This window comes from Macrotis lagotis, chromosome 3, assembly GCF_037893015.1.
Source record: "Macrotis lagotis isolate mMagLag1 chromosome 3, bilby.v1.9.chrom.fasta, whole genome shotgun sequence".
Lineage (NCBI taxonomy): Eukaryota > Metazoa > Chordata > Mammalia > Peramelemorphia > Peramelidae > Macrotis > Macrotis lagotis.
In genome coordinates this window covers 204,987,146-205,012,283 of record NC_133660.1, presented here as the reverse complement: position 1 = coordinate 205,012,283, position 25,138 = coordinate 204,987,146, and the positions used below count along the sequence as shown (strand labels likewise).

At 35.6% G+C, this 25,138-nt stretch overlaps 1 protein-coding gene across 4 annotated transcripts in view; it reads left to right on the top strand.

Moving 5' to 3' along the window:
- CC2D2A (coiled-coil and C2 domain containing 2A) overlaps positions 1-25,138 on the top strand; it is a 144,845-nt gene that overhangs the window by 86,865 nt on the left and 32,842 nt on the right. For all 4 annotated transcript variants that reach the window (XM_074229761.1, XM_074229762.1, XM_074229760.1 and 1 more), the window contains 9 exons: positions 505-634; positions 3,040-3,243; positions 5,325-5,417; positions 8,096-8,187; positions 14,266-14,433; positions 18,461-18,566; positions 18,740-18,849; positions 21,046-21,142; positions 23,155-23,253. In XM_074229761.1, coding sequence (XP_074085862.1) covers positions 505-634; positions 3,040-3,243; positions 5,325-5,417; positions 8,096-8,187; positions 14,266-14,433; positions 18,461-18,566; positions 18,740-18,849; positions 21,046-21,142; positions 23,155-23,253 — 1,099 coding nt within the window. The remainder of the gene's footprint in view (positions 1-504; positions 635-3,039; positions 3,244-5,324; positions 5,418-8,095; positions 8,188-14,265; positions 14,434-18,460; positions 18,567-18,739; positions 18,850-21,045; positions 21,143-23,154; positions 23,254-25,138) is intronic.

Here is a 25,138-nt window from a genome sequence, read left to right as displayed (position 1 = left end):
CTACAACTTACTTGGATCTGTCTTGAAATTCCCTTGTCAAATGTGAATGCTGATCCATGCATCTTTATTTTCACTTTATGCTCAGTGCATTGCTACAAATGGTCACCAGCTGAGTATGATTTACAGCTTGCTGGTGCTTCTATAATCTGAAGTCAAAGCATTGCTTTGATTGGCCCAGTTCCCCTTGAGAGTAATCAAAACTCATTTTTCAAACTGGTTCCTAGTATTCAACATGGATCTGGTTTGCGTTATTCCCATTTGTGTTACCAGTAATTCTTTTCATTTGCTTAGATGTCATAAATATATTTATTATTTGTTATTAAGTGAGAAAAATACAGAAAGTGTTGCACTGGTTGGGGAAAGGAGGTGTGGCTCTCATATGAAAAATAAAAAGAATAGAATCATAATGAAAATCAGTTGGTAGATCCTCTCCTTATCCTGATTAAAAATGTTGATTTTAAATCTGAACTATTTTGGACTTACTTTTTTATTTGATGTTTTAAGGAAAGTTGATGCCATTGCGTCCATTGGTGCATCAGGTTTAACAGATATGAAGAAGTTGGCAAAGTGGGCAGCAGAATCAAAACTGGATCCAAATGATCCAAATAATGCCTCACTGATGCAGCTAATAATGGTAAGAAACCTTCCTAATTACACTTGAGTGAATTGTGTATCTAAAAGTAACTTAGCCCTCTGAGGATAATTTTAAACAGACAACCTTAGCTGAAGGTAATTCTTATTTTACATCAATACTTAGCAGTTAAGCTAATTTTGTCCAACATAACATTAGAACTTTTAGTGATTGTATCAGTCAAGGATCTCATTTTTTCTGGGCAGCCAATTGAATTGTTTTCTTGGAAGTGCTCACATTAGCATAAAAATATAATAGATAAACAACTATACTGGCCAGGAAGTGTTCCTAGCAACATGTTCCTGTGATTGTGTTTATTATGATGATTTCATGCATGAGATAATTATAACCATGGTGAAGATTTTCCATTAATTCTAAACTTTTAGAAATTTATCCCAATGTGAGATCATATAATTTATAAACTATTTAATACTTGTTATTAGATTTTTACATTGCATAAAACCAGGAACCAAATTTTAGTGTTCTTTGTATCCTTCAGGGTCTATTGCAGAGAGACTACTACTTAAAAAGATGCTCAGGAAATGTTTGTTGAAGGAATGAAAGCTTTATGACAAAATTTTCTTAATTCAGGTATTGTAGACATAAGTAGAGAATAATTTCATAAATTTCAAGAGCAGTATAATTTGTTGCATGTAAACTTTTAGAACCATATTTATTATAATTTTTTACACATAGCATATTTATAACTTCCTTCTCCATTTGTATTTCATCTGTCTTCCTACAACAGTAATAACATTTATATAGCATTTTAAGATTTGCAAATTCTTTTCCTCTCAAATCCCTCTGCTCTATCATCAATCCCATTTTTCAGTTTAAAAAATTAGGATTCCAACAGGTCAGATGACTTGGACTTGGTCATACAGCTGGTAAGAAAAAACTTCAGCTGCAACATTTAATTGCAAAGAAAAAGAAAGGGCAAAAATGTCAAGTCTAACTTGTCTGCCTTACAAATCTGGATCTATGAAGCTAATATGATTTGAGAGTCAACATGGTATCATGGAAAGAACACTGCATTTGGAGGCAGAAGACCTGTTCTTGAACCTCAGTTGTGCTATTTGCAACCTATATGATCACTTCTCTGTGAAATTAGAAGTTTAAACTAATCCATTACTAAGTTCCCTTCCAGTAGTTCTGTTTATTGGATCTGCTTAGTATAAAGCAGATCTATACTTTCTCTCTCTCTCTCTCTCTCTCTCTCTCTCTCTCTCTCTCTCTCTCTCACACACACACACACACACACACACACACACACACACACACACACAACCACACACATATCCAAATACATACTCAAAAACTAAATTGTACTCAGTGGTCATGACTCCTGGATATTGTGTCAATGCACTTGAAAAAGCAAATACCTGGGAAAGAGTACTGACAACCCTGAAATGAGTGAATCTCTCAGTTAAGTAGCATGATTCCTGAACTGATACAATTGAGTGCTCCTCTTCCTAGTGATCTAGTCATATCATCAGTCCAATGTACACTCACTGACTCTTTGCTGGTATTTGAATCCCAGGAACACAATCTGTGACGATAGAACAATGCAAAACTCACTGGCACATGAGGGAATTGAACCTGTGACTGTGGTTTCCTCAAAATCATTATTGCCTTGTTGCCAGTTTTGATACCTAGAAGGAGCTTTGCTGAATGTAAGAGAGTAATTTACTGCTTGTGGATCCAAAATGGGTGAAAAAAATATTCATTTAGCACTCCTGTGGCCAGCCAAGTGCTGGGGATGGAAATGCAAAATCATAGGCAATTTCTTCCCTAGTAAGTTTTCTAATTGTGGGAGACTACACACACACACAGGGGAATAGTCTGAAGGAAGGGTCCCTTCAGTACAAGTCACAAGGATGACAAATGGGATTCCACAGAAATAAATGACTGAGGAATAGGGATAAAATGTGGGCCAGTTGAAGCAGCCACCAATGAGAACAATAGGGTCACCAGATGGAATTTCCAGAGATGAAAAAGATTAAACCTTCAGAGTATGACCTCTGGTCTGGTTACTGAGAAACTGTTGAAAAGAGGGTCAAAGGTAGGGAATTTGAAAGAAAAGAATCTTTTCCTATAAAATATGACAGAAAGAAATGAGAAGCAGTGTGTCTAGTTCAGTAAAAGAGGTCTGGACCTAGATTCAAAAGAGATCTGGGTCCAAATATCCTGCTCCAAACACATTAATTATGTGACCATGGGCAAGTCATGTCTTTCCTCTGACCTTCAATTTACTCTTTCTGGGTTGCCTTGTCCAAAGACTTCTTCACCCACTTTCTTTATTTTTTTTGTTACAGATTAATTGTCATAATAGCTATACAAAACCTAAAAAGATAGATTGATTTGAAAGATATGAATGTGTTCTAAGTTCATATTCCTATTTTCTCTAGGTTGCTACTGGTGGAGATACTTATGTTCCGGAATTTTTCAGACTGGAGCAGTTGCAACAAGAATTTAATTTTGTTTCAGATGAGTATCTAAATACATCTAAGCGATTCAGACTTCTACATCTCAGAAGCCTGGAGGTACCAGAGTTCCGGAATTTTAAACAAGTTCCTGTTTATGACCGAGAAATCATGGAAAAGGTATTCCAGGTAAGACCTTTTTTCCATCAACATTTCAAAGGCTCTCCAGTTCCATCCATATAGGTACTTCTTATATGGTACAGTGTCTAAATAAGCGATAAGTGATATACTACCCACAATGACTTACATGTCAGAGGTGGCATAAAAGACATTATCAAGTCTGTGTATAATCTGAAAAGGAGAAATCAAGAACAACGAATGTGATGGTTATGAACATATGAATATATTAAATATGTATGAAAAATACATAAATAGGTGTCATGCCTATGACATGAAATGGTAAAGACCTAGAGTAGATCTTTACTTGTGTCATGGACTCCTGCAGCAGTCTGATGAAGTCTATGGACCTCTCCTTGGAATCATACTCCTAAATGAATAAAATAAAATATATGATAACAAACAAAATCAATTATATTAAAATATAGTTAATAAAAATATTTTCCAAACAAGTGTAGTCCAAGATAAGAACCACTGAAGAAAGCCCCTGGCTCATAGTAAGAACTTAGTAAATGTTTGTGGATTAATTGATTAATCCTAAAATCACAGACTTAGAGCTGCAAATGGTCTTAGAGTTTGTATAGTCCATCACTTAATGATAAGGAAACTGAAACCCAGAGCAATTTAGTTGCTTGAAGCCAATAATATCAAAAATATAAAAGTTCAGTTTCTTCCTAGTGTGTCACAAAAGTCAAGAAAAGTTAGCAAGTATTTCTTAAATACCTACTATGTAGGTTATGTGCAAAGCACTGGGCATACCAAAAAAAAAAAAAAAAAAAAAAAAGGCCCAAACTCCTACCTTCAAGAAACTCACAATCTAATTGGGGAGACATTGTGCAAGCAACTGTGTATAAACAAGAGATAGAAAGATAGATACAGACAGACAGATATATGTATATATGAATATATACGTATATACATAGATGACAGATACATAGATATAGAGATGATGGCTAGATACATAGATATCTAAATACATAGATATTAATAGAAAATGATGGATAGCTATTCTTTATTGATAACTATAAATATAAATATACATAGATTAATAATAATAGATAACTATCAATATCTAGTTATATATATATAATATATATCTGATAAATTAGAGATTATCTCAGAGGGAAGTTACTAAAATTAAAGAGGATAGACTTTAGCAGGGATTTGAGCTAAGATTTACAGGAAACTGGGGAAGCCAGGAGGTGGAGGCAGAGAGCTACCTGAAAAATATTTCTCTGCCCGGAGATGTCTGTACTTTGTCTCAACTTCTGTTTGATTTTCTTCTCCAGGGCATGAGCCTTACTTGGTCTTACCATTTGGTGTTTGCCTCAGTTTGGCTAAGTCTTTTCAGCCTCACATATCACCATGTTAGCTTGGGTCATCCCTGACTTTACCCTTCAGTTTGAGATGCCTTGACTTCTTTCATGCCTAATCATCCTTTTAGAAGACTGGATCCAGAACCACCCTTGATTTCATCCATTATTGCTCTCCACTACCCCCTATTAAATGTATACTAACTGTTCAGCATACCTACATGAATACTTGACTAATTGTAGAGTCATTGGATGATACATTTAGAGCTGGAAAGGACTTTAGAGGATATCTAATCTAACTTCATTTTACAAATGGAGAAACCAGAGCCCAGGGTATGACCCAAGTTCCAACAGAAAGTCTCAGAGCTAAGATACAGATTCAAATTCTCTGGTTCAAGATACAATGCTGTTTCCACCACACCATGGATACCTCTAAGGAAGGACATGGAGAAGAATGCAGAGGAGATAAAGAGAGAGATGGGTTGCAATCATCACTGGAGTGCCTATACTAATGAATTCATACATTCAGATAAAAACAGCATGTGCTTTAGTTCAGTTTTATTGGACTAAAGAGTGTGTGAAGAAGAACAATATGTGATAAAAGTGGAACAGTAGGTTAAAGAGCTAACTACCAACCAAGGGGGTCAGATAAACCCACTCCACTTGGAGAAAAAGATTACATAAAACAAAATTAAATAATGAAAGATGGAACATACTTAAGTTCTTTATGATATCAAAAGTAACTTTAAATAATAAAATTATGCTTTATTTTAAATGTAGGACTACGAGAAACGGATACATGACAGAGGTGTACTTGAAACCAAGGATCACTTAGATACTCATAGAGCTATGGTGGCCAAGTATCTCCAACAGGTAGGAAAAATAAATTCAATCTTTTTATCTTTTGCAAAGAATCTTGTGGTGTATTGGTAAGTTAATATAGTATTGTTAGCAAGTTAATAATATATTAGTTAATATACTATCATTAGCAATTTAATAATATATTAGTAGGTTAATATAGGTATGAACAGCAAATAAAGAAAGAAAAAAATCATGTGTGACTGACCCTAGATAGGAAACTCAAGTTTATTGGGACAGAGTTGATATTTCCTTCTTTTCTTCCAGTGGAAATGTGGGGCTTTGCAGGGGAAAAGGCAAACAGCTACCTGTGTAAATGGTAATGAAAACCAGGATTTGGCTTTCAAGATCACTACTAAATACACTGGAATTTGGGACTCCTGGTTAGGGACAGACTAAAGCTCATGAAGAGAGGAAAGAATATTTAGGTAGCTTCCTCTATTTGATGAAGAAGAGGTTTTAAACTAGAAATGCAGGGTTTTTTTTTATTAGTTTGAATGCTCCTTGAAATGCTTTGCTTTCCCACACCAATAACCACTGCAGTATCTCTAACAGTCAATGAAGGGAGGGTACTCTTTAAAACTACAAAAGATAGCACTTGATCTGAGCTTTGAAGGAGAAAAAAAAGGAATCTAAGCAACAAAGGTTAGAAGGGAATGAGGTCTTGTCATGGGAGACAACCGGGGTCAAAGCATAAAAAGAGATTGGGTAAAGAAACAGAAAGGTGTTCAGTTTGACTGGGCCAAAGAGCGTGTGAAGAGGAACAATATGTGGTAAAACTGCAAAGGTTGGTTGAAGGCAGATTGTGAAGGAATTTAAATACCAATCAATCAATTAACAAGCATTAGTGCCAAACAGAAGAGTCTGTACTTGATCCTAAAGGTAATAAGGAGCCAATGGATTTTTATTGAGCATGGAAGTTGTATGATCAGATCTCTGCTTTAGAAATAGCACTTTGTTCTCTGTGTGAAGGTTAGATTAGAGAGAGCAAAAACTTGAGGAAGTTACAGCAATTAAGAAGTTATTGCATTGGTCAGTCCAACCAAGATGTGATGAAGGCCTGAATCAGGGTGATGGTCTTGTGAGTGAAGCTGTGGGGATGAAAAGAAGTCATGTAGACAAGAAGCAAAAAGACTTGATATTTGGATTATCTGACTTTGGATATGTGGGATGAGTAAAAGTGAAGAGTCGAGGATGACTCCAAGGATGTAGACTTGGGAATCTATAAGAATGGTAGGATTTCTTCAGCAGGTATATCTCAGAAATAAGGAAGTTTATTGAAGGGTGGATTTCAAAGGAAAGATAATGAGTTTTGTTTTAAAACATTTTGAATTTGAACTGTCTCTTTGATATCTAGAATGAAATGTCTCATTGGTAGGAAGTCATGTAGGATTTTAGTTCTAGAGAGAAATTAGGTTGTATGACCTGGGAACTATCTTCACAAAACTGATAAACTCCAAGGCAACTGATGAAATTGTCAAGGGCAGAGGGAGAAAAGAAAAGAGTTTGAATGCTTTAGATTTTTCTTCCTTTTCTTTCTCATTGAGATTCTTCTTGATGGTATTGACAAAATTTTATTTATGAGGGGTTCCCATTCTTCTCAAGCCCCCTTTCCTTTTATTGCCTCAGGTCATGGAATCATGCCTCTCATTTCTCTGAAATCACTGCAGTCTATAATCCTGATGTCAAAAGCGATTATCACACTCTTTAGCACTCCCTCTTATGCGTTATCACAAATTCATAGGGGGAAAAAAGGACTTTTTTTCCCAAGGTTCCCATCAATTTGTTTTGCCAACCTTGTTGGTCAGTCTACTGCAACAGTTTCTCACTTTATTTCCTCTGCCTTCTGAGATATGGAATTGTCAGCAAGGCACAGTCAAGACTTTATGAGATTTTAGTATGGAGTAAGACATATGAACATATATTCCTATAACTACTATAATCTGGCTCCATGCCCATTTTATGATTTACTATAGGAACTCATCTCATCCTTCTATCTGATAAGGTAATGTATAAAATAGTCACAAGACCACTTCAATTTCTTTCCCCATTTATTATTTTCCAGATACTGTCCTACAATATGTCCCAAATAGCATTTGTGGATTTTTTGCAGATGCATGGAAATCTAGCCTAATTTCCCTTCCATCTATCTCCTCCCTGCCTAATCCAATTAATTTAATTTACCTAATTGCTTTCTACATATTAAAATTAAAATTAGCTTTTCCCCACAAAATCTTGAGAATCCCTGAATCATGAGAACAATTATTAATTGATAAAATAAAAATAGACTTTAACTTTAAGAATAAATTTCATTTTGATTATTCAGACAATTGTAATTCATGCATAATTAGGCATCAAGTCAGGTGTATAAGATAGGGACTTTTGGAATCAAATTCAAAGTTTTAAATTCCATTAGAAAAATCATCTACAGCTCATTTTAAAATAATTTAAAATAATTATACAAGGTAACATGGAGTAGATTAAAGTATTGTACCTTACATCAGATCACCTAGCTTCAAATCTCACCTCAGTCACATATGAGCTATACGATCATTGAAAGTTACTTCACCACAGAATCAGTAAAATGGGGACAATAAGACACACTTTTCAAAACCTAAATTACCATAAAAATGTAAATTATTATCATGAATTTACTGAGAAAACTGCAAATGAATCTGACTTTTCCTTCCTAGGTGAGAGAATCTGTGATAAACCGTTTCCTAATTGCAAAACACCATTTTCTTCTTTCGGATATGGTTATTGAAGAGGATGTTCCCAATATTAGGTAGGTAAGGGGGAAGAGAATGGGGGGGAAGGGGGGGAAGAGATATTTACCTTTCCTTGATTAGGATCTTTGGTAAAAGAAAGGAGGATTTCCTCATCATGCAGTCCTCATTCTGGTCCACATAATAGCTAGTCACAGGTATAGTAAAGTCCCTGCTATGAACACACACTTATGAGAAGAAACCATGAGCAGTGACAACACAAAGTCTACTGCTAGTCTACTATAATCTCCTTTCCCAGTCCCACTTAGCTAGAGCCCTTATCACCCTTTATTTTAACACCAAACATTAATCAAGTGCCCACTCTTGTACAAGGACCTGTTACCAGATGCTGGGAGAAATTCAAGATAAGTAAGATGCACTCCCTGCCCTCCAGGAACTTCCAATCTGTTAGGGGTAATGGAATTTACAAAAAAGAACAATGGTCCAAACTAAAAAAAAAAAATACTTTAAGAGATCTGAGAAGGGAGAAATTGCTTTGGGTTTGAGGGAAAATAGGACTCAGCAGAGAAGGTGAATCAGGACATTTAATGACAATTAAAGATGGCTGTGATTTCATCAAGTGGAGATGGAAGAGAAGAATGAACATATGTACAGGATGGCTTTACTGATTTACTGTTACCCAACTAGATTCTCTATATTCTATTTCTTCAAGGCATCTTTCCATTTCATTCTAACTCCCTTTGTCTTTTTTCCACCCTCACACAATTTTTACTATGCCTCATGATCATAGATACATAGATTGACCAAGGATGATAGATGATGGGAATGGTGATGAGATGGATCCAGCTATACAAGGGGAAAACATTATGGCCACAACTAGTAAGAAGATGCCTGACCTATTCGTATAAGTTGTTTCTATATTTCTATATTGCTCATGTGAACTTCATTTCCATAAATAACCTCAACATTTTTCCAAGAAGACTGATTCCTTAACCTTCCCTCTCATATAAACCATATTCTAACCAAACTTGATTACTAAGTATTCCTCAGTCTCTTATATACTCTCTTGCCCTTATGGATTCACACAGGCCTATCTGCCATGTCTGAAACAGACTCCTTCCTCATCTCCAACTATTAAAGTCCTTATTTTCTTTCAAGGCCCAAGCTAAATCAGGTATGGCCTTTTCTGTGAAGATTTTCCCAAGTGCAAGTGATCTATTCTTCCTCAGGTTTTCAAAAACCACTTTGGGTGTCTGTTTTGTCTCATTCTGTACCTATTTAAATAAAAATTTCATTCTTTTTATTATAAATTCCTTGTGCCCCCCCCATCTTTGTATAATATTGTACATTAAGAAGAAGCTCAATAAATATGTTGCAGTAAGTTATTTCAGGCTTTAAAGTTCAAAGGAATATTACTGATCATCCAATTCAACCTCCTATTTTATAAAAGAAATTGAAGTTTGGATAGGTTAAAATAGTTACCTGAGATCGCACAATTAACAAGTAACAAAGTCAAGATTCAAATCAAGATCTTTTAACATCAAGTCCAGATTTCTTTCTGTTATACCTTTGTGTTGTTTTGAATAAGAGAAAATTGAATGATGTTAAAAACTATCAGAGAGAGGACCTGGGTTCAAATCCAGCCTCAAACACTTAATAATAAGAACCTTGGGCAAGTCAGTTAACCCCATTGCCTTGCAAAAAGAAAGAAAAAAGAAACTATCAAAGAGGCAGAGAGGAGGAAGCAGAGTAGAGGTGGACATGAAAATATTTTGAAGCATTCTTTCAGAATAGCTGAATTTATTATTTTGTGTTATAAATGCATTGTCCATGAACTTCTCTCCTTTTGTCATATCCTCTTCCTAGTTTTCCACAAAATCACCTGGCTACATGGCTCCCCACAAAAGAACATTTCTGTTGCAAAAATTTTCTTTCTTTCAAAACATGATCAAGATGGGAAAATGCAAAAGAAAGTAGAGAAGACTACTGCAGCTCATTGTAGCCACACATATTCTTCCTCTGCTCAACCCCTGACCCTCAGATACTTCTCCTTGGGTATCCAGGACTCTGGAACCCAAAAGTATAACAGCCACCTAGGTAGTCCCCTTGATCAGATTCAAGGTTAGGTATATCCAAAGTAAGAATCACAAACCATCTCTTACCTATGTGAGAACCATGTTCTTGGTTTGGTTTTAGTCTTGCAAGTTACTTGTAGAATAGATGTATATTTTTCATTTTGTGTTGTTTCTTTTTATGCATGCCATTCTGCTTAATTGGGGCAATAAGTTCTGATGGTTCAGGGTATGTGCTCTCCTTTTTTGTTTTGCACTTATCTATTAATTTGTTTCTATGTTTGATACTCCCAGTCAACATGCCATAGCTACCTGTGTCAAATACCTCATAGAAGGTCACTCTCCAGGATTAGAGCACTGACCTATAGAAGTGCTTATGCAGAATACACCTTGTGCTCCATAATAACTTACAAGAGAACTCCCTGGAGTCAGGAGAACCTGAGTTCAAATCTGACCTCAGACACTGAATAATTCCCTAGCTGTGTGGCCTTGGGCAAGCCACTTAACCCCATTGCCCTGCAAAAGCCAAAAAAAAAAAAAACCCTCCAAATTCAGGTCCACTTCCTTGGAACAACCTGCCTACCTTGGTGAGAATAGAATATGAATCTGCAGATAGCCAGAACTGATAGCTACTGAACTTTCTTAAAAGAGCTTATCTATTGGTGAGACCTATAATAGATATCTTCAAAGGAATCTATTTTGTTATCAGCTGATGTGAGCTACTTTAAGTCCAGCCAGGCCCTGAAAAAAAATGCCCCAAGTAGGACCAGCTCACAAGCCCCAGGGTCAGTTCTATCTGAGGCTTTCTTTATCAGTGACTAAAGCAAGCCCATCTCAAAACTGTTCAATGTTTTTTTTATTCTTCTCTCACCTCTAATACCACATGTAAACAAAATTCTCAGAATACAGCTAAGATGAGATGGTACTCACATGGGAACAGGGATCAATAAAGTCTACAAAGTTATGCCAGTGCTCTGGAATGAAATGAGGAGTGACTTCCTCATGAAAACTACTCCATTGCCCAGTCATAACAAGCAGGTGACTTTAGATTCTCTAAGTTGTTTCCTGGCTGGCTAACCAGTCTGGAAGGCAGAGACTTGCTAATGGACTATGTATCTCTCATTCAAGGAGCAGCCAGGCTAGGCATGGAAGAGATTTTCTTCATGAAGTTGGCCACCAAACAAAGACTAATATTTTGACTATATAGTACATCTGGAGTAGCTGTGATCTGAATCAATGGAAGGATTATCCACACAGATTTTTTAAAACCCTGATTTTTTTTTTAAGTATTAAAGAAAAGGGTTATCTTGCAGAAAAAATTTCCCTGCTCTGCAACTTATTAGTTTTCTATGTTGTTTACCTTGTTTACCTTAAGTATTTTAGTAGCTATTTCATTCATAATTGTTTTCCTTTGCAATCCTATGTATTTTATATATTTAAAAAATACCACTCTGAGGAGGGGTGTATAGCTTTCAGTGGGCTGCCAATGGTATCCTAACTTACATAGAATCACATTCTCTTAAGTGATTTTTGAAAAATGTATTGTCTTTCTCAAGTGAACTAAGTAGACAGAAAAGAGACTCCATGTTGAGGACAGAAAGATCTAGGGGAATTAAGTTATCCTTGGAGGTCAGACAGAGTCCAGTGAGGACTGCCACACTTCAAAAATCTGGTTGAGAATCTGCTTTAGAGATCAAATCAAGAAAACATCAGGTAGATCTGGGCCTGGGACTCAGCTGAGAATATACTTGTTATCCTTTTAGAGTCCTTACTTCACATGAATATTGGTCAGCATCCTGACGCAGAGGGGCCATCTTGGCTTCATCACAGGTAACTGTGATGCACACTCAAGGCTCATTCTGTCCTTTGACCTTTTAGCTCACTCTCCACAATTCTACCTAGAGAATGAGATCAGCTAAAAAAGTGGTGAATGTATATTTTAAGTCTCTAGATTAGAATTTAATTCTTTGGATCATGCTATTCTTCCCCCCTTTTTTGATATGTTTTCATTCATTATTTATTGAACGCCTATTATGTTTAAGAAATTATGAGAAATGCTTTGAGTAATACAAAAATGTATTCCTGGTGTTCAAAAGGTAACAACCTAGTGGAAAAAATAACATGAGTACAAAAATAAAACAAATACAAAACAAAATGTTGTTAAACACCATATAAGTGATATGGACCATTGTTTCCCAAATTGAATTCTATAGAACCTTGGTATTCTGCACAAAGTTGAGAGAGATTCCTTAGGGAAATTTTGTTGCTAGAGTTATTTTCTTTTTTTCACTTAATAGTATTTTATTTTTTCCTAATTGCTTGTAAAAATAGTTTTCAATATTCATTTTTGTAAAGTTTTGAGTTCTAAATTTTTCTTCCTCCCTCCCCCCCTCCAGCAAGTAATCTAATAGCAGGCTTTATATGTTCAATCATGTTAAACATATTTCTGCATTAGTCATGTTGTGAAAAAAAGAATAAGAAAAAAAGGGAAAATCTATTAAGAAAGAAAAAAACAAAAAAATGCATTCAGACATATAATTCTTTTACTGGATGTGGTTAGCATTTTCCATCATAGATCTTTTGGAATGATCTTGGATCATTGCACTGCCGAGAAGAGCTAAGTGTATCATAGTTGATAATGGCACAATGTTGCTGTTACTGTGTACAGTGTTCTAACTGGCTATGCTCACTTTATTCAGTATCAGTCCATGTAAACCTTTTCAAGTTTTCCTAAAATCTACCTGCTCATCATTTCCTATATCATAATAGAATTCCTTACATTCAAAAACTTGTGTTCAGCAATTCCCCAAATGATGGGCATCCCCTTAATTTCTAGTTCTTTGCCACCCCAAAACCAGCTGCTCTAAATATTTTTGTACATGTGAATCCTTTTCCCTGTCTTATGATCTCTTTGGGAATCAGATCTAGAATTGGTTATGCTAGATCACAGAGCAGACCTTTGGGCATGGTTCCAAATTGCTCTCCAGAAAGACTGAATCAGTTTATAGCACTATTCTCTTTACAAAAACATTAAGCATTAAATTCTATAATTTCAAAAATACTTATTCCCTGCATCATTTCTTCAAGTTTGAAAATAGGCTTAATTTTTTAACTTTTTTAGCATTTTTTGGTGATAGCATTCCTTATCTTTAGAGCTTTAGTCATAGATTTATGTATGAGGTAACTGTTACAAGCCCAAAAATAGCCAAAAAATATTGGAAATGTTCATATCAACAACAAATGCTTCAGGAGTCTAGTGAGGGCAAAGATTGTTTCTAATGGAGGAGGCCTCATTAAAGGTATGTCATTGGATTTGGGTGCTGGAGAAAGAGTAGGATGTGGATATGTAGAGAAGTCTGGAGAACATTTCTTGTTAAGAGGAACTGAAATAAGAACAATTTCAGGGAAAGGTATTTTTGTTAAAAAAAATTAATGGACTGATCTGGTTGGAACTGAGAATTCATTTGGCAGAATAATCTTGGATAGGACTAAAAAAGAACAGAATTTAAATATTCTTCCTTAGGCAATTAGCAGTTAAAATAAATTTAGTAACAGTCCCTACTTAAGTGTTCTCCCATCATAGTAGGTCATGTGGGTCAATCTCAATCTCCTAAAATAAGAGGCCCTTAAAATGCTTTGAGGTAATATATTGGTGAAGATCTCATGGTTTTTCAGACTTTTTAAAATGTCTTTAAGACTCAGTAATTCTGATCAATACAATGATTCACCACAATGACATAAGACATATGGTATAAAATTCTATCCATTTCCAAATAAAGAACTGATGGACAGAGTACTTCAATCTGTACAGATTGAATCACATTTTATTCCTTTATCTTGCTAGCTTTTTTTTCACAATATGGCTAATGCATAAATGTTTTGCATGACTCCATGCGTCTGTGTGTCTGTGTCTGTGTGATTAAAATGGGTGTCATATTTCTTGCCTTCTTGGGGAGGGGAGGAGGAGGAGTGAGGGAAAAAAGAAGAGAAGGTGGGACTGAAAATTAAAATTAAATTAAAATTAAATTTTTTAAATGTCTTAACATCCCATTCTGTGATCATTAGCATTCTGGGTGTAAGCCTCTTCAAGTTGGCAGAACAAAAGCGACCACTGAAGCCCAGAAGAAAAGGGAGGAAAAAGGTTCCAGCACAAAATCTGTCAGATGGAGACATCAAGGTTTTGGTGAATGTCCTCAGAGCCTATGACATTCCAGTACGAAAACCCACAGCCAGGTAAGAAAGACTTGCCACCTGGCCCAAGATGGGACTGTCATTTAAGAGATGGATGAGATTTGTCCAATCTGTATCTGAAAACAGGATCCCCCTTCTACAGCATCCTAAAGAGGGAGACCATCCAGTCTCCACCTGAGCACCTGTGATGAGGGAGAGACCATGACTTAGCAAGAAAATCTGATCCACTTTTGAATAATAGTCCACTTTTGAAGAACAGTTATTCTTTATACTAGGGAAGTTTTTCTTTGTAAGGTTCACCCATTTCTGCTACTTCTATCTTTCAGGGTCAAACAGAACCAGTCACCTTAAAAATAGCTAACACAATTACTGTTCTTTACTTTTCCCTTAATGAACAATTTTTTATTAAATGCTTATTGCTTTTGTTCAGAATATTTACTTAATCTATTGAGCATTTATTCTATTCCACATACTCATTCCCCTAGTGTACAGAAGCAAAAGTTGTTCTGTAAATACTGATCTCTGATCACTTGCATTATTTCTACAGTGTTTTAAGGTTTACAAGTCTTTCTTTAAAGGTTTATACAGACCTGAGAAAAAGGGCAGTACAAATGTTATTATCCCCATTTTTGGATGTAGAATGTGGGAGCAGGTAAGCTCAGGGCTGAATAACTAAATGAACTGGGATAGGAGCCCAGGTCTCCCACCTCCAAGTCCAGTACCCTTTTAATTATCACATATGGTCATATTAAAAAAGACCTCCCCCTTTCTATCTGATCCTGTACTTCATTTTTTTTTTTTTGTGGAAAAGGAGTTGTGATTCAGGGGGTTTCCTCATATGGTTTAAAAGAAAGACCTTAGCATCAAGAAAGTATTTCCTTCTGGGGAACAGGGCCAAGAAGTTCAGGGACTCTACGCCCTGCTGCTCCAGTCTTCCTTGCTCCAGTGGTCACCAGCAATTCTGGCCCTTTCTATGTTTGCTATTCTAAATTCTCTGTTCCCTCCCCCCACCCACCCCCTCCACCTCCTCCCTTTTATTTGCTCTTATTTGTCATACTTGGCCTGCTCTTATAAAAAGAGGCCTGCAGTAAGGTGTGGTACTAGGAATCAGAGGACCAGAGTTTGAGTTCTGACTCTTAACATTAACTGGCTATGTGACTTTGGTCAAGTCACATTTTACTGAGCTTCTGTTTACTCAACTGGGGTAAAAAATGGGATAATCCTTGCTAATACTTGTGTGCTCTACCTCACTCCAATTTTAGGAGGCCCACATCAGATTCAGCATAAGCTATGTCAAGGCAAGCTATTAATATGGAGTATAATTTGTCCCTTGTTGATGTTATTAACAAAGCCAAATACTCCTAGGACAAGGAGATCTGTAACCTGTACATAAAATTTATATGGCAACCTTATCACTAACATTATCCCTTCACCGTAAAAGGTTCATGACTCAATAGCAAAATGAAAAGGACTATAGCTCAGAAAATATGTAGATGTTAATTCTATTAAAGTCTCTGGAAAGATTTTTTTAAAATAAATCTGAGGGGGGGCAGCTAGGTGGCACAGTGGATAGAGCACTAGCCCTGGAGTCAGGAGTACCTGAGTTCAAATCCGGCCTCAGATACTTAATAATTACCTAGCTGTATGACCTTGGGCAAGCCACTTAACACCACTGCCTTGCAAAAACTTAAAATAAAATAAAATAAATCTAAGGGGGCAGCTAGGTAGCAGAGTGGATAGAGCACCGGCCCTGGAATCAGAAGGACTTGAGCTCAAATTCAGCCTCCTACACTTAATTAACAAGCTGTGAGACCTTAGGCAAGTCACTTAGCCCCATTGCCTAAAAAAAAGTCAATTTACTTTGCGTTAAATAAATAAATACAGGAATACCTCAAAGATATTGTGGGTTCAGTTCCAGACCACTGTTAATAAAAAGAAAATATTACAATAAATCAAATCACATGAATTTTTTGGTTTCCCAATGCATATATAAAGCTATTTACACTATACTATAGTCTATTAAATTGCAATAGTGTTATGTCTATATATATATATATATATATATATATATATATACCTTAATTAAAAAATATTTTAGTGTTTAAAATAATGCTACTAATCTTCTGAGCCTCTGGCAAGTCATGATCTTTTCCTAGTGGAGGGTCTTGCCTCCATGTTGATGACTGCTGACTGATCAGGGTGGTAATTCCTGAAGGCTGGGATGGCAGTAGCAATTTCGTAAAATAAGACAACACTGGGGGGGCGGCTAGGTGGCGTAGTGGATAAAGCACCAGCCCTAGAGTCAGGAGTACTTGGGTTCAAATCCGGTCTCAGACACTTAATAATTACCTAGCTGTGTGGCCTTGGGCAAGCCACTTAACCCCATTTGCCTTGCAAAAACCTAAAAAAAATAATAAGACAACAATGAAATTGGCCATGTGGTTGACTCTTCCTTTCATTTGAATATTTAGAGGTCATTACAAGGTTATTAACTGGCTAATTACAATTTTATTATGTCAGAGAATAGAAGGCCTGAAGAGAGAGAGAGAGATGGGGGAAATGAAGTGATGTTAGGTGAAGCCTTCAGAACACATACATTTATTGATTGAGTTCTCCATTGTATATGGACATCCATATATTATACATATATGCATATATACACATATATAAATGTGTATTTATATATACATATATATGTACATATATATAAATGTGTATTTGTATACACACACACACACACATATATATATATATATACATATACATATATATATATATATATGATATGATTAACCCCAAAGTAATTACAATAGTAACATCCAAGATCACTGATCATCATAATGGATATAGTGAAAATAAAAAATTTTGAAATATTATGAGAATTATCCAAATGTGACACAGAGACATAAAATAGGCTCATACTATTGGAAAATGTTGTCAATAGACTTGATGTGTGCAGGGTTGCCACAAACCTTCAATTTGTTAAAAAAGAAAAAAAGAAACACAATATCTATAAATCTCAAGAAAATGAGGTTTGTCTATAGATGAAGCATAAACAGACCTATACTTTCACCATTAAGAATGACTACAGTACTCTCATGGATCTTTAATCTCATCAAAGTTGGTAACTTGACAGGCTGACTCAATTCTTTTTTTTCCTTTCTACCTTACACTTCTTTCTTACTTGTTGAAATGAATAGAACATAATGAGAGGCAAAGAAAAGGTACAGTCAAATGATTTAAATTTATGTAAAACATCTGACTCATCTATTTTTTTTCCCAAAGTGTCTGACCACAGAATAAACACAATAATTAGGAACTGTTTGACATATTCATTGGAGCACAGATAGAAATGGTCCTTGTGTAAATCCATAGTCTACTATTGTTCTTTTAGAGTTAATGTTTGCTGGGCTGTTGCACAGGTACATAAAATGGTTGCTTTTGGTGATTTCAAAAAAAATATTGGCATATAAACTCCATAACAAGTTCACTAAAGTTATCCGCCTGTGGAACACTGGAGATGATGTGTATAGATAGTTAGGATGATATCATCTGAGTTTGGTTTTCTTCCTTTGGGTCTCTAAACTTGAAAAGATTTTTATTCCACATAATTTGGAGATTATGAATATTAAGTATATCATCATCTATTGAAAAAATTCTTAAATGTTACAAAGTTGGTATTGCCCAGCAATTCAGAATTCAGTCCATCTATCTTTATACTCCCTATGTGTTCTTTCATGTACTCCCATTAAGTTTTCCATAAAGAGTCCACCTAGCATGCTTGGGGCCTTATTCATGTTCATTTAACACTTCATAGATATACAGGCTATTATCCCTTTCTCTTGCTATGTAACTCACCAATCTTTTTTTCCCATTAGTACATTTATTTGATGAATTCCTTTACACAACTTCTCTGATGCAATTCTAAATGCTCCAGGCTATTCATGCCCACCTTTGCCTCTCCTTTGTCCTTTTGGTGATTCTCAACTTCATTTTTCCCAAGTGCTATGAAAATTAATTAATCCCTGGCCTTGTGTCACCTGGAACTTTTATGTCTTTTCTCTCCTAGCAAACTCCAGCAGCCATCCAGATCTTCAAGGCCTTTCAGTGAAACACTTATGACTTCCCCATCAATGCAAAGTCCAGCCCATACTGTGGACAATGTGCTCAGTCAGGTACCAAAATTCAAATTCTGAAGTTCTCTTTTTCTCACGTTTTATTCCAGAATTAATTCTGAGAGGCAGCATACTTCACTTCATATTTCATTTTGTCCCCTTCTTTTGCTCCAAACCTTTGGTTTGATTGTTATGAATTTGTTTATTTTTTCCTAATGTTCTCTATTATTAAGGTTTTAGTTCGACCTTTTGTAGAAGTTTCTTTTCAACGAACTGTTTGCCAAACGACTACAGCTGAAGGTCCAAATCCTAGCTGGAATGAGGAACTTGAACTTCCATTTAGGTAAGGACAAATCCTATATTTTCTCCTTTCTCCATCAATGAATAAAATGTTTTGAGGGCTTTAGAATTCATTGAATCATTCCCCTTCATTTTATAGAAAAGAAAATTGTGATCTAGAAAGATGAAACAGATTGCCCAAAATTCAGGCACGTAACTAGTCACAAAGCCAAAATAAGAAACAAGTTCTCTCAATTGTCAATCTATCATAAAGTTTTGGGTCAATTGTGAAAAAAAGGGAAATGCCTCCCATTCACCATTAATAACTTTGGCATTATTCTTGACTCCCCAGTCTCTCTCATTCCATCTATCCAACCCGTTGCCAGATCTTGTAGCTTCTACTCCCAACAACATCTCTCAAATCCATCTCTTTCTCTCTACTACACAGAGCTATCCCCATTCATTAACACGCCTTTTTAATTCTCAACTGAGCTGTTGCAATAGCTTCCTGATTGATCTCCCTGATTCAAGTTGCCAGAGTAATTTTCCTGGAGTGCAAGACTAACTGATCACTCCCTTAGTCAACAAATTCCAGTGACCCACCCCTTCCCCTTTTGCCTTTAGGATTAAATATAAATTCCTCTATCTAGTTTTAAAGGCCCTTTGCAAATTGACCTCAACCTCTCCAACCTTATTACACATTATTCTGCTTCCCCTATTCTATGTTCCAACCACACTGTCCTTTTTACTGTTCATCACAGATGATATCCCATCTCCACCTTCATGTCTTTGTACCGGCTGCTCCCATGCTTGCAATGAATGTGCTTTCACCTCTTCTCTGACCTATAAGAATATATTTACTTGAAAATATGCCCACTTGGAATCTTCTACATGATTTCCTGATTACACCTTGCTGCAGTAGTACTGCTCTTTCAAAAAAAATCACCTTTTAAAATTCCTCATGAGATAATAATTATAAAGCATTTACCACAATGCCCAGCACAATAATAAGCACTATATAAATGTTAATTATTAATATTACTATTATTTATTTTATATAGACTTATTCATATACTTGTTAGTTCTTCCAATAAAATGTAAGCTCCTGAAGGGCAAAAACTTTCATATTTGTCTTTGCATTCACAGTGACTAGCACGTATTAGGTCATTAATGAGTAATTGTGGATTAATTGAATTTCTTGCACCTAGAATTCATTGAGTCATTGATGTATATTACATCAATTATACTTATTAATATGCAACCAATTTATCACATGCTCTGAGCACAGTCCCATGGTATAAAAAAAGTCAATTAGATAAATCAGTTGAAAAAAATATTTTCAACAATCTTTTATAAGTTTAATTACAAGTCAGGATAGATATAATTGGAATTTTACACAGGGTAGAATGTAAAGCTAAAGATTAGCACATCAAAGAACACAGCAGAAAAAGATGATCTATATCAGGTTAAAACAGAAAACTAATCAGTAAGCATTGCAGTTTATAGCTTATAATTCAAGTTGGAATTTTCCAAATAGCAGAAATTAATCAAATAGCTCCAGGGCTTTAGTTGATATCTCAGATTAAGTAAATAGAAGTAACAAAGTTGAGGCAAAAATTCTTGTACCTCTAACCAGTTATCATCTGAGCTAAAGTTTGGTGTCTCAATTAAATTCTACGTATTCTAGCTAGTGATGTAACTAACTAGCTCTCTTAAGAAAATGGTAGTCATAAAGCCAAAAATCTGATTTCAAGACCTGGTTTCCCATACAATTGTCATAAATAGATGGCAACCTCTGCCAGCCTCAGATTTTCCATCTTTAAAACGGACAAAATCATATTTGCACTACCTGTTTGCACTATTATAAGGAAAATGTTCTGTTTATTATTTCTAAAATAAAGGAAGTTGATCAAAGGAGCAACCAGATTGATTTTATGAGTTTCCCCAAATAATGTGACAAGTTTACAGAATATACCTTTGTCTGGGATCAAGAAACTACTTAGACTGGATTTTGATTAGGTTCCAGGAACTTGTGCTACCCTCAAGCTGATTAACTGGCTGAAACTCAGGTGGATAGAATTTTTCAGAAGTGAACTGATAAACCTGATCAAGTTTTTCAATTTCCACCCCCCCACCCTTAACCTCTTCTCTTTAGTCTTTCTTCCCCAAGGGACTCCCTTGATCTACACCCCCATCCCCATAAACCTTCATTCTCATTTATTAATTTTTAAAATAATCTGCTTGTGTTTTACTTTGATAGAGCTCCTAATAGTGATTACAGCACAGCCAGTATGCAATCAGTGAAGGATGATATATTCATTAACATTTTTGATGAAGTACTCTACGATATCTTGGAGGTAAGCTCATGGTTTTAAGGAAGATGTCCATACTATTTCTCATATCTTCTAATGGTTGAACATACTCTGCTTATCCTGATTCTAACTATAAGATGGATTGAGTCCTGTTAAAGTGAATTGAGTGAGTTCTGTGAATAATTGGGGTCCATGGTACTAACTAAACCCTCTCTGATTTGAGGATTAGAAAGAAAAAGGTTATCAAATTTTTGATCACTTCCCTTCCTGCTCACACTTGCAGCCAAGGCATTCCTTTGCTGGCAAGGGTCCCAACATCAAACCAAATTTCAAAACTAGAATCATTTTGCTGAAAAGGATGGCAGGGGTGGGGAGGTGACAGAGGAGAGGTTGTGAACAACAGAATAGCATTGTGAAAACCAAAAACTGCAACAGCATTCAAGAGGATTCTAATGGGTGGCAAGGTTAGGAGTTCAAGCTAAATGTAGTTTGATAATGGGCAAAAAGCAAAATATTAAGTTAGTCAAAAAATGATCTGATTTGCCACAGAATTGGTCATTAAGTTGTTTGTGTGTGTGTGTGTGGTGCCAAACCATGTTAGGGATGCCCTTCAGTTTTTTTTTTAATTCCTCTCAACTGGAATATCCCTCCCAATTTCAGCCTCATTTTTTTTCCATGGGTCAGTGACAAAATTAAGCCAGTTTTCCAGGTTATTGGAAAGTGTTCAACCTTTTGTTTACAGGACTATTATTTCTAGACTCTCCACACAGTGGCATGTCAATGAATTACCTAAGATTTGGCAAAAGCACACAGAAACTCTGTAAATATTTATTCTGAAAGAATGGGCTATTTAGATGATTTTATTAGTTTTTATTATAATAATTTGATCCATATGATAGGCCATTCTGATAAAAATGAAATGTTTGCATGACTAAAAGTTAAGAATCATTGTTTAAAAATATTTTTAAAATGTCTAAGCTCATTTACTACCTTTGTAAATAGAGTCTAATACATACAATTCAATCTCTCTTGATGATAAAAGGATCACTCATGGTTTTAAGATCATAGAATACTATTAAATTCTTTTAAATACCATCAATTCTTTCTACAAAATATCTCCTAAATCCACCCCCTCTGCCACCCAAGTAGAGGCTTTTATTGCCAACTGAATCAAACTATTGCAAATAACCACATATACACAGACTTAAAATTGGAAGCAAACTTAGAAGTTATCCCAGACAGTAGTATCAAGCTCAAATAGAAATAGAGCCCACTAAATTATTCATAAGAATCCCAGGGCCACATAATGATGTAGAAACCTACATATTAACATTATCTATATTCTATGATATTTTTTACTATTTTGCTTTCCCAACTGTATTTTAATCTGATTTGGGCTGCAAAAGAGTGCTGAAGACCAAATGTAGCCCAGTTGTTTGACCCCTCAAATCAAGTTGTATCCTACTCTTTGTGACCTCTTTTGGGAGTTTTCTTGACAAAGATAATGAAGTGGTTTACCATTTTTCACTTTACAGATGAGTAAACTAAGTATTAAGTAACTTATCCAGGATAATTCAGTTATAAGGGTCTAAGGTACATCTGAACTCAAGTCCTCAGAACCCCAAGGGCTGGTGCTATATCTGCTACACCCACTTAGCTGCTTGGGTATAGTTCAACCTCCCCATTTTTAGATGTGGAAATTGAAGCCCAGAGATTAAGTGTAGACAGAATTTGAACTGAGATCCCTTGGCTTCAAATCCAGTTTTCTTTATACTTTGCCATATGGATTCTTCACACGCCTTCCTGTATCTGTGCTCTCCATACTCTAAACCTGCTTCAGAAAAGGGTTTCTTTCCCAGTCAGGAATTTTGAGGATCCCAGATGTTAGTCAACATTTGAAGTTGCCTAGGTCTCACTAGGACAAAACCTGGCTTGTGTTATTCCATTTATATACAAAGCACCTAATACAACATGGCAGCCACTCCAACATTTATCAAATAATTGAATTGATCACTGGTTATTCATTTACTGTTGGCAATTTTTTATACCTTCTCTAGGATGATCGTGAGAGAGGACGTGGTATCCACACCCGTATTGAGAGACATTGGCTGGGATCTGTTCGAATTCCATTTAGTACTTTATATTTTCAGGGCAGGGTAAGCATTTGAATTTAGTGCTGAAATGTTCTTACTACAAAATCACAACAGATGTGTCATACGAGTCTTTGGTAATTGGGTCACCAGTAACAATATGTAAGCAATTTTAGAATTCATTAGAGTAAATTAGTCCATCAACTTCAGCCTTTTACAATGGAACACTCAAGGGTAAATTGTTATGAGGGCTAAGATAATATATGAGTAAACACTGTAAAAAATCCCAAATTATAATGTAAATATACAAGGTGCAATAGTCATCACTCAGTATTTGTTTTTGCCACATTTATGACATATAAAATACAGATTTTCCTTATATCCCCAGTGCTTAGCACACAGTGCCATTCACATAGTAAATGCTTAACTGATATTTATTGACTAACTTAAATTTTAGTAATTGGTTTTTGAAACAAGCTCTCTCTGCTTCTCTTCCCTCCATCTTTTCTTGCATTTAAACACTAGCAAAGTATAAGAAAAAACAATAGTAAAAGTGAATGAATATGCAAGTTTTTTGAAGAAATATTTAATCGAAAATTATGATAGTTATTAACACTTAACAGAAAATTATAATATCCATTCACAAATATTTACTAAGTGCTTATGGTAAGCAAAATACTGCTAAATTCTTGGGAAGATACAAAATTGAAATAATTTCACTGCCCTCAAAGAGCTTATTGTCTAAGAGAGATCAGACAGATGTGCATCAGAAAGGTATAAAAATGAAATGCCTCCTATTAGGGAAGGTCATTACTAACATGGGGATCAGAGAAGGGTAGTAGTTGAGTTTTGCTTTAAAGGACATGTAGGAATTTAACAGATATAAAGGGGAAAATAGGAAAGAACAAAATATGTTTAGGAGCAATGATAATCAATTTCCATCAGTAGTCACACTCAAGGAAGTAGGAAAAAAATACATACTTCAGCAGAGTTGGGAGACTTACTGAAGAGGATTTGCTGGGTTAAATCTTTGGTTGCTTTAGAATTTCTTTCCAGAAATAGCTTTAATCCATTTAGTGCCCTTGATCTCCTGAGGCTACATCCATGGCAACCTTAGAACTGAGTTTTAGGGTTATAGCTAATCTCTACCAGCCAACAAAGGAGGTGGTATTTAACCCAATAAATGGACTTGTCTTGAAGCAACATTATCAAAGAAGACTAGATAGAGAACAATTTTGCAGTGTTGGTCAAGTATGTTGTAGAGGAAATTCATGACTCAGAAAGGGAGGTAGGCTAGAAATGATCTTTAAAGGTATCTGCCTTCCACCTCTGATTCTATGAAAAACTAGTTGTGTGATATGGGACAATTCATTTTGCCCCACTCTAGGTCCCAGTTTTCTTAAAAATCAAGAAGTCTGGACTCAATCATCTCTGAGGTCTAAAATTTTGTGGTTCCATGGTTTAGAACTCAAATTTCAATTTGATGACATGCAGTGTGTCAAGATGAACATTTATTGGGGCAACTAGATGGTACAGTGGATACAGCACTGGCCCAGGAGTCAGGAGGACCTGAAATTAAACTTGAACTCAGACACTTAATAATTAATTACCCAGCTGGTTGACCTTGGGCAAGTCACTTAGCCCCATTGCCTTGCAAAAAAAAAGGATAAACATTTATCCAAGTCAAGGTATCTTTCACATTAGACAGTATTGACAATGGGTAGCCATTAATACAATGAAGTACTTTCCTAAGCCAGCACTGATCTAGTCCAGAGTAATTTCTTCATTTGGGTACAAATAATTTCTAAAATTATTTATTGATAGGCACTGCTGCCAAACAGATTTATGAACAGAGATACTTAATAATCAGTTTATTATGATTTCAGAGCACAGTCCCATGGTATACAAAAAAAAGGATCATTAAAAGCATTTCCAAAAATCTTAGTTTTTA